Raw genomic sequence first — 9788 nt, 5'->3', positions numbered from 1 at the left:
GACATACTAATTAAGCCTTACTATCTGAAATCAAGCAGGTTTGATTTGGTTCCCAGTTTTGAACTTTCTAGCTGTAGTAACTTGCATCTATAGGCTTTTTTTTTTTTTTTTTCATTTGTGAATTCAGGATGGTAATATAATCCATTCCACATGGCTGCTACAGGAATAAACTGAGATAGTTATGTAGTTTTGATAATTTAGTAAGGACTTGAGATGTTAGTTGAAAATAAATTTTAGTATTTACTAATTTTACTTTATCTTTTCTAAAGCATTACTTTTCATGGAATGATCACTTTTTACAACTCATTCACAATATGCTTTCTCACTCGAATCTAGCAACCAAAATTATGAGAAAATGAAAGTTCATTGAGAGTAATGACTTGCCTAAGATCACACAATGGAAGAAGCAGCCTTCTCTGATTTAATGCTGTTACCACTATGTCACACTGAGTTGTATTTTAAATCAAAAAGCTACATGGGAAGCCTATCATTTCCTTTCACTCTATTCATACCAAAATTAGAGTGCAAGAACACTGTTGAATGCAAGAACATTGTTATACAATTAAAATGTATTTAAACTCATATCCTATGTAACTTGTTCTAAGAAGTTGTATTTTTGAGATAAGAAAAATCATGAGTTTAACATTGTCTTTTACTCCACTGTCTTTGTCTGTGAATAGGAATAAAATAAAACAAATAGATTCTAGGAGTGTTACAGTTGTTGAAAAAAGTTTGATAAAAAAGTTCCCAATTTTTCTTCATTTTGTAAAATACTATTATTTTTCATTTCTTGTTGGAAACAAATCTAGTGTATCAATGCTAAGGCAACACCAAATTAAAGTTATAATTAGCCCATTTTGCCTGCTCCCGTAACAGATTTAATTTATCCATCTATACTATTTTAGATTTTATGATTGTTGTGATAAATCCATGAATCTTGTCTATTATTCATTTTGTCTTTTGCTCACTTACCTGTGTTGTCTTCTTTGATGTTTCCTTAGAGTTTTTAGACCACAGGTGAAGTAACTTGGACTGTGGTGGTCTCAGGTGTACTCGTGATGAATTCTGAGGAAGCTTCTGGAGTAACTACAGTGTTCACTATTGGTTCAGTGGTAGGTATAAGTGTAGGCTCAGCAGTAGCAATGGTATTGATGAGAGGGATGACTGTTTTATCCTGAGTTTTCTTTGGTGGAATGGCAATAAATGATGGACGTGGGTGTGGGTGATGTGCCACAGTAGGTGGGTGGATATTTGGCAGGAATTGCCATTGAGGAATTTGGGCATGTGGCCTAACTGCAACTGGCTTTGCATAATATGGGAAAGGCATAAATTGGTTATTAATTAGTGCAGCTAGTCTGTGCTGGTAGTAATTGAGTCCATAACTAGGATACCTACTCAGCACAAAATGAATTGGAATATATTTTACTGTTTTTTCATTGAACAATCTTTCACCATTCTCACAGCGCTGCAAAAAGAATAAATTATGCAGAATAGTATTATTGTAGGATAGAATGAAAAGATGTCTTAAATCAGAATTTTTTGAAATACAATGTTACAGTATTTGATGTTAAGTAAGTACAACATTGGACATAGTGAACCCAGCAACCATATTATTTTATGAGATATGGATTTGTACACTTCCACTTCTTGATTTTCAACAAACGTTAAAAATAATATTAGTTTCAAAAAAATTAGATGAGCTAATCCATAATGTAAATCACATTGACCAGAGCTTGGCATACACAAAAAGTGCTCAGTAAATGCTGTGCATTATAAATACCACAGCTAGACCAGTATCATAGAGTGCTTTGGCATACAGTATACAAACATACTACACACAGAAAAAACTATGTATATATTTTTCCTTATACGTGTATATATACATTCTCACCACATGTTTGTAATTGTTTTTTATTTTATTTACCTAGGGATTAGGCTGAGGGCACATTTTTTTCTAAACTAATTCTATCAGAATAGTAAAATAATGTGATGTGGATTTCTGGATTTATACTTTGGATTTTTTTCAGCCTAGTTTTATCCATTAAAGATCAGTTAGGAAATTTTCTATTTTTATTTGCTTCAGTTCTATTAATTATGTGCAGTTATAAAAATACATCGTTAGATCTTTCCATATAAATAGAAACAAATCAACAAAATTACACTGCAAAGCAAGCCCTTCTCATGAAGGGAGACCTATTCATTCAAACAGATTGGGGAAACAAAAGGTAGAAGTAAATACAAGTGTATGAGAGGTACTCAAAGAAGGGTCAGAGAGGGATCTTCCCCCAAGTCTTAAAAAGTAGGCAGGAGAAATATTAAACTTTGCTTTTGTTTTCATTTTTACCCACTACTAAATTCTGAGAGGGTTTTCTCATGTTGCTAAATACACATGAAAATCAAAAGACATGACTTGGCCTACAAAATGATACTGAAATTTTCAGATAAACATTGAGGTTGATTCATATGATTGGTTGTTGAAGTGATTTTTTTACAAGGATTATTAGATTATTTCATGGAGTTTAAATATTTACTTAGTGTTTAGACAGAGGCATTTTAATATCATTAAACTTTGCATAATATTATACTTTGGAGTTCATATCTCTACTGGAAACATTTAAACTTACTGTTGATTGTTCCTGGTTTTGCCCCTCTGCACTCTGGTGAGATTCAGAGAAAGAATAAGAAATAAGAAGTTAAAAAAAAGCAAGACAGAATCTAGATTTTTTTGTGGTTTTAAAAATATCTTTTATATCAAAGACAAAACATTTTTTTTGTTTTTATTTTAGTATTGTAAAATATTATAAAGCACTTTCCACGGTTATCTAACCATAGTCTGTGAACCACTCAAGAAGTGACAGAAATATACTAACTAAAATAGTAATAATGAGTTCCATGGTTAAGTTGTCTTTAAAAATCACTGTTTAGGGAGAAAAATTCAATGTTGAAAGAATATGATCATTTGACCCCAACAAATATAACGCATGATATTTGCTTAAATGAAGAACATGAACAATCTATATTCAGTTTGTATTGAATATACATTGTTAAAAATAAGAGGAGCATTGAGCATATTTTTCTGTTTTTGTTCTCCTACTAAGATGATTTATGAGGTTTTCTTGATTAAAAAAATCTAGCAAAACGTCAGTATATAAGTGTTGTATAAATAATACCATTTAAAAAAATCAATTTTTGTGTATTTATAGTGTTTTTCTTAATTCTGGATTACAACATTCATAGGAAATCAGGAGTTACCAATTTTATGAAGCTTTAAAACTCACAAAAGTTTTATAAACTTTTGAGTGAGTTCATAATGGTAAATATTTTAAAAATGACAGTTCTAGTTTAAGACTTTTCACACATATCACTTGGATATAAAAGACTCTACAAACCTTTTGGAAGTTGTAGGTATAGAAAATCAGAGATTAGAAAAAAAAAATACTGGTGTGTAATAAGAGACAGAGACTTATTTTTCTCTAAATTTATTAAGTCACTAGTTTAAAATTTAGAAAGTTACATAAATATTGAAAGTTTGCCTACACTCAAAAATCCTGATAATCTAGATATTTAAATATAATACCAATCTATATGTATTATGTATTCCTGGTATATGTTCATTTTAGTAACTTGTATCTTACTTCTTTTAAAAGGAGTATGATCTCTCATATCATTTTTCCATTATATCATAGTTTTCATACTTACATATTCATAGTTGAAATATAAATAATCAAAATATTATGTCATGAAATGTTTGTTTTTTATTGTTAACCATTAAAGCTTTTTCCAAAAAATATTTTATTATAAATAGAGAGATGAATAACATCTGGATATCAGTGGCCTTTTAAATAGTTTTAATTGATTTCTTAAGACAGTTTTTCAAAAATGTGATTTTGGGGGGGAAATTCTTCGATAGAAATTATTAAACTGCTGTACAGAAAATTTATGCCAACTTATAATGCCACCAGTAGGCTATAAGATTGTGCAGTTCATCTCATAATTGCTAGTAATAAATTGTATCTTAACTATTTTTATTTTGGAGAGAAGGAATAAATTTAGCACATAAAAGATGCTATCACGTTGCTGTTTTAATTTGTATAATTTTGATTGCTCATAAGATTGGATGGTAAAATCTATAAACTTTCATTCTTCTTTTGAATTATTTGTTCATGCCTGTGGGACTTGTAGCTTTGCGAAAACCAGAAGGAGTATTTGGGGGCTAGAGCAGGCTCAAGTAGCTCAAGAAGAGGTTGCTATAGGTCAGGCAGTTGTGGATCACTTTCTGATTTAAACTTTAATCCTTTTCACTCAAAGAGAAAACCCAAGTTCTAAATATGCAGGTGGCCACAATAAAATCAAATTTCAGAGAATAAATGAAAGAAAATAAATGTGAAAGTCATAGTAATTCAAATATTTAAAAAGTTTGACTCCAAGAATTTACCTAATAGAGTTATTTAAGAGATATTAACTTAAAAGCAAATCTAAATTTAATAATAAATGAATTATGAAACAAGGACTAGCGCCTTCCCATATTTTACAATCTAAGAGGAGGTCATAAAACATGAGACATTTGCCTTCCTGTACTAGCTATTGGCAAATAAGTGCCTGGGATCCCCAAATGAACATGAAAATAAAACAGAGCAATAGCCAAAACAATAAGGAAAACAAGTCGAAAAAATTAAAAGAAAAAAAAAATCCAAACATTTTTCTTGTTCCAATAGCCTTAATACACAACATGTAATTCAAGAAAATGCCTGAAAATCAGAGTTGTTTATGGATATAAGCCCTGAGAAGGAGTCTCAATTGACATAATGGGAAGATTATAACAAAAGTTACAATGTTTGAATGTTAAAAGTACATGTCAAGTTATTTGAAATTGGTAAAAAACCTTAAACGAGCTCCTAATCTTTTTTTTTTTAAATAAATTTATTTATTTATTTTTGGCTGTGTTGGGTCTTCGTTTCTGTGCAAGGGCTTTCTCCAGTTGCGGCGAGCGGGGGCCACTCTTCATCGCGGTGCGCGGGCCTCTCACTTGTCGTGGCCCCTCCCGCTGCGGAGCACAGGCTCCAGACGCGCAGACTCAGTAGTTGTGGCTCACGGGCCTAGCCGCTCCGCGGCATGTGGGATCTTCCCGGACCGGGGCACGAACCCGTCTCCCCTGCATTGGCAGGCGGACTCCCAACCACTGCACCACCAGGGAAGCCCAGCTCCTAATCTTTTAAGAATTTAGTCCCTTAAGAGATTGGAGTCTGCACGAGATAGGAATTTAATTAAAAACATTTCTGATCCTGGTCTATGATTTCTGTATTTATTTTTTGTGAATTTTTAGAGCACATTATAATTTAAAAATATTTTCAGTACTGTTTTTTCCCCCAAAATGTATTTTCTCTATCATATGAGAATTTTAAAGGTTTTCTATACATGATAAAGTATGACTTCTTGATTCCTGGAATCCAGAAGTATATTCAGAAGAACATGACTTTAATTTTATAAGAGAAATAAATGTAAAAATAAATTACTGTTAGGAAAATATAGTTAGTATGCAGCTGTTTTGTTCCATAAAATATAACTGTATTTAGAAATTTACGTAATTAGAGACCTTAAATAAATTTTTAAAGAAGTTTTGATACAAATTGATCAGATGAAATTAACTCACCAAAAAAGGCAGAGTTAATGCCAGGATAGTCACAACTAGGAAAAAACTCTTCATCACTGCACCTAAAAATAAAAATTAAGAACATTACATTAAAAGGATCTGTTGCTAATAATTTAAGAGTGATTTGGAACAATGTCCTCTTTGGTTTAAGGGGGAAAAAAAGTCAGATTTAGGGGTAGATTTAGCCAATGTGGAAAATCTATTTTATTAAAAGCTTTAGAAAAACCAAACAGTATAAAATGAATGAATTTAATTTTTGGTTGGTTATATTACTGAAAGTACCATTATAAGGTTAATCATATATTCATTTCACATGCACCAAGAACCTACTAGGAACAAAGCACTGTGTCAAGTGTTGAGATTATCAAGGTGAATTGGTCTTGCCAAGTAACATCAATTTTAGGAAGAGAGTTGCAACACACACAAATCACTGTTAGAGGAAAGAAAGCAGAAAATGTCACAAAAGTGGTTTTCTACAGATAGAAGTTTTCAGTTAAGAAATCAACAAATTATTTCTGCAGGACATAGCATTATAGGTGGGACTTGCCCATGCAGAGATTAATAGAGAGAAACTTCAAGTAGAGGAGAAAGCCTTGGGAATATCCATGGGCATTTGAATGGAGAGAAGGGAAATACAAAGTTGGAAAGAAAGTTGAGGGAAGAAAAAGCAGAGGTCTTAAATGCCAGGTTGAAGAATTAGGCATGCCTTTCTAAAGAACGGAAAGCAGTTGAGTGGTTTCAGATTAGAGACTGAGGTGACTACACATTCCTTTGGAGAACTGAGTTCTATCTCAGGCTCTATCTCTACTTGTGTAATTTTGGCCAAGTAATTTCCTTTATCTGGGCCTTACTACTGTTACCTATAAACAAAAGTGAGAACTGAAATTTCTGAAATTCTATAATTCCATGATTAATCTAACAGGAACATGTAAAATGGAGGAGATGGGGGGTATACTGAAACTGCATTTTTCATAATCTGCTTCTCCAGTAATCATAAATGATGTGATTAACTTGATCATTTTAATGAAAAAATATAACATATGACAATTACAGGTCTCTGGCTGAAATATTTGAAGAAATAAATTAGCCTTACCTTTGTAAAGGAGTATAGGGTAGTTACGCATATTTATTTGATTTTTAAAAAAAATAAATTGCCTTTTTAGAAAGATACATATAACACTTCAAACTTTTAATATTTAAATATGTATTGTATTTATGAAGTAAATACTAACTACGTCTTGTTGCAGCTATTGTTATTGCTATACTTGTATAGACTTGAAACCTACAAACTGAGTTTTACAAAAGAGGGTCACAGAGTTAAAGTTCAGGCTTGGTAAAGAGAGCACACACCAGACTCCATTCACCTTTGATTTTCAGCCAAGAATGATTAGAAAAGCTGTCTACTAAACTGACTTCAGAACCTCTGATGGCATATCATTGGATGGAAAAGAACTCATGTGTGATCAAATTTGAACAACCTACAGCATAGGTTGTTTCCTCTCAAGTTTCACTGAGAAGAATGGAGTTCCTTATTAATTCTTCACTTGCCAGTTAACTTTTTCTTAATTGAAATAGATTTGACATATAACATTGTGTAAATTTAAGGTGTACAACATGTAGATTTGATATATTTGTATAATTGTAATATGATTGCCATTATAGTGATAATTAACACCTCTGTCATGTCACATAATTATCATTTCTTTTTTGTGGTTGGAATAATTAAGATCTAGTCCCTTAGCAAGCTTGATGATTATAATACAGTATAGTGAATATAGAAAACAATATTGTACAATAATCACTGTTTAACTTTTAAGACTGTAGACTGAACAATAATATTTCCATGGTGAATCACAGACTTCTTTACGATTCATGCAAAATTATAACACAAACATACTCACACAAAAACAATCTGTGAAATGATAGTAGTTCCTCCCTTTTTATTGCAAACAGAAATCAGAGAGATAAAACCATACTTTACTTGTTGGTTACTTAAACCAATGAGTACTTGAATTTGCCTTCATCACTTGGTAAGAAAGAAAAATTTGTGAAACAGAAGAACTATTCAGCTTTCATTAGGATATGTAAGTCATGTTTTTTTTTTAAAAACTATATTATAACAAATAAAATTATAACCTTTAGATATAAATAAAATTTTGAAATTAATTAAGGGATCAATCTGGATTATTATGCACTTTCATCTTCCTAAGAAGTTAGCCCTCCACATTTGTCTGTAGGAGTAGGTTCATTGTCTTGAACAATGAACATTTTTTTTAGAATTTACATTGTCTTCAGTAGTTTATCCAGTATCAAACCTTGACTTTAACCCAAAGTGAAGTTAAAAATAAATTTGATGATAACATTATACGGAATCTAAGGTTTAGGTTAGAAACTAATATCAAAATGATGCCAAGGCATATTCAAGCTTAACAATAAAGTTAAAAGGAAGAAAATGTGCCTCTAAAATAACATTGGTGGTGTTATTATTAACTACTGTGAAAAAGAATCATTCTCTCTGGACGTTTTAATATGATTACCTTTCCTTGTGCCCGTCAGGTCTTGCTTGGCAGTAGGTTGAGTTGGCCTCTCAACTGTAGGGAAGACCCAAGGTAAATAACTGGAGACTAATTAAAGGGTGTTAGTGCCTTGCGTCATGCGATTTATCTTCCTTCTACATTGCACCCAATAGGAAGATGACAGAAAGGAAAGATTTGACGATAGCAGGACCATCTTTGCGTCTATCTCGGTTAATGAAATGCAGAGGGGGAAATAGAGTTGTCATTCATAAGGTTTGAAAAGAGATTATTCACACTTTTTAAAGAATGAATTTTTATGTTTTATGAAAAGATATGGAGAAGTTTTAAAAATATTAACTGCATTCTTAATCAACTAACTATACCTATTTGAATTTAAAGCTATTATTAAAATGAAAAATAGCTAACCACAGCACTTTTACATTTCAAATGTTTCTTTTTAATTTAAGACCCTGGATATCAAGTGACCCTATATATATTATGGGCTATGGTTGGTCGTATTCTTCCAGAATTACAACCATCAATACTTAAAAACTAGAAAACTGACCATCTCTTATATACTCAAGAACAACTTCTTACAAGTTATTTCCAAATATAAAATAGTTTAATCAATATAAAGTAGGGATCCATTTGCATTTTATTCTTCAGTAAGTTCATGGTATAAGCATGCAATAAGCACCTGTTGATTGATTAACCTCTTATGAATCAAAGTTGCACTTAGATTCTTAAATTTCAATAATATAGGTGAACCATTCTGGATGTATAAAATTAAATTATTGAATTCAGAATAATTGTTCTGTTTCAAAGACAGCTCATTCTGACTTACAAAATACATATAATAAAACCACCAATATGGGGAATATTTTGGTAAAATACAGCTAACCAAATAATTTGCCTAGATAATTCAGGGAAGAATATTTTCTTTTGCTTACATTTCTCTGGAAAAAACATTAACTGTGACTTCACTTTAGCTGTGAAGTCCTGGCCAGATTGAGGTATTTATAGGAATCAATGTAGGACTGCCAGAATACAAACAAGAAATAATAACAGCATTGTGTTGTATTCCTCTTTTTCTTAGAAGTATTTCATGTCTGAGAAAGTTAGGGATGATGTTCACAACCCTGAAATGCTTATTCAGTTTGTATAGAGTAAGTTGAGATTTTCTATTTTTCAAAATAGTTGATTTCTGCAGTTCAGAGAAAGATGGCAGAGTTTCAAAACTGCTAAAACATGCTGCTAAAGTAGTAAGACCAGCCAATCTATTTGGACTGTTCAGTTACATCATTTTCCTTTGGTCATCTGGGTCAAGTGATGGTTGGAAGATTATGTTCTGGTCAGTCCTCAAATTATGAAAATATTCTGTTCCACATGGTAATTTCTTTGCCATTGATGTAGAGCCATAAAATGATACTGATTTTCAGTTGAGAGTTAGTTTATTTAATTCACAAGTACCAGAGACTCAGAGTACCTTCAATGACATCGTTTTGTCAGGATAATATATTTCACCTGGGAATGCTAGGAATCCTTCTCCCTACTAAAAGAAAAACATATCTACATTTCTTCTGGGCCCCTTGGGAACTTTGCAAAACTAGATATTATTCTTT

At 31.7% G+C, this 9788-nt stretch overlaps 1 protein-coding gene across 1 annotated transcript; it reads right to left on the bottom strand.

The window, feature by feature from the left end:
* Positions 1–1006: 1006 nt before the first annotated feature.
* On the bottom strand, positions 1007–5716 carry CSN3 (casein kappa). The gene is made up of 3 exons (XM_061191438.1): positions 5651–5716; positions 2625–2657; positions 1007–1465 (listed from the first exon to the last, which is right to left on the bottom strand). The coding sequence occupies exons 1-3, from the start codon at positions 5702–5704 to the stop codon at positions 1007–1009; spliced, it is 546 nt and encodes a 181-aa protein (XP_061047421.1). The 5' UTR covers positions 5705–5716.
* Between the last annotated feature and the right edge of the window lie 4072 nt (positions 5717–9788).

The sequence above is a fragment of the Eubalaena glacialis genome, chromosome 5 (genome assembly GCF_028564815.1).
Source record: "Eubalaena glacialis isolate mEubGla1 chromosome 5, mEubGla1.1.hap2.+ XY, whole genome shotgun sequence".
NCBI lineage: Eukaryota > Metazoa > Chordata > Mammalia > Artiodactyla > Balaenidae > Eubalaena > Eubalaena glacialis.
This window is presented reverse-complemented; position numbering and strand designations above follow the sequence as displayed.

Excerpts from the sequence above, each read along its gene's own strand:
- CSN3 (XM_061191438.1), bottom strand. The coding sequence starts at position 5,704 with ATGAAGAGTTTTTTCCTAGTTGTGACTATCCTGGCATTAACTCTGCCT. Across the intron at positions 2,658-5,650 it reads CATTAACTCTGCCTTTTTTG|AGTGCAGAGGGGCAAAACCA; the intron begins GTGAGTTAATTT and ends GAATCTCACCAG. Across the intron at positions 1,466-2,624 it reads AAAACCAGGAACAATCAACA|CGCTGTGAGAATGGTGAAAG; the intron begins GTAAGTTTAAAT and ends TTCTTTTTGCAG.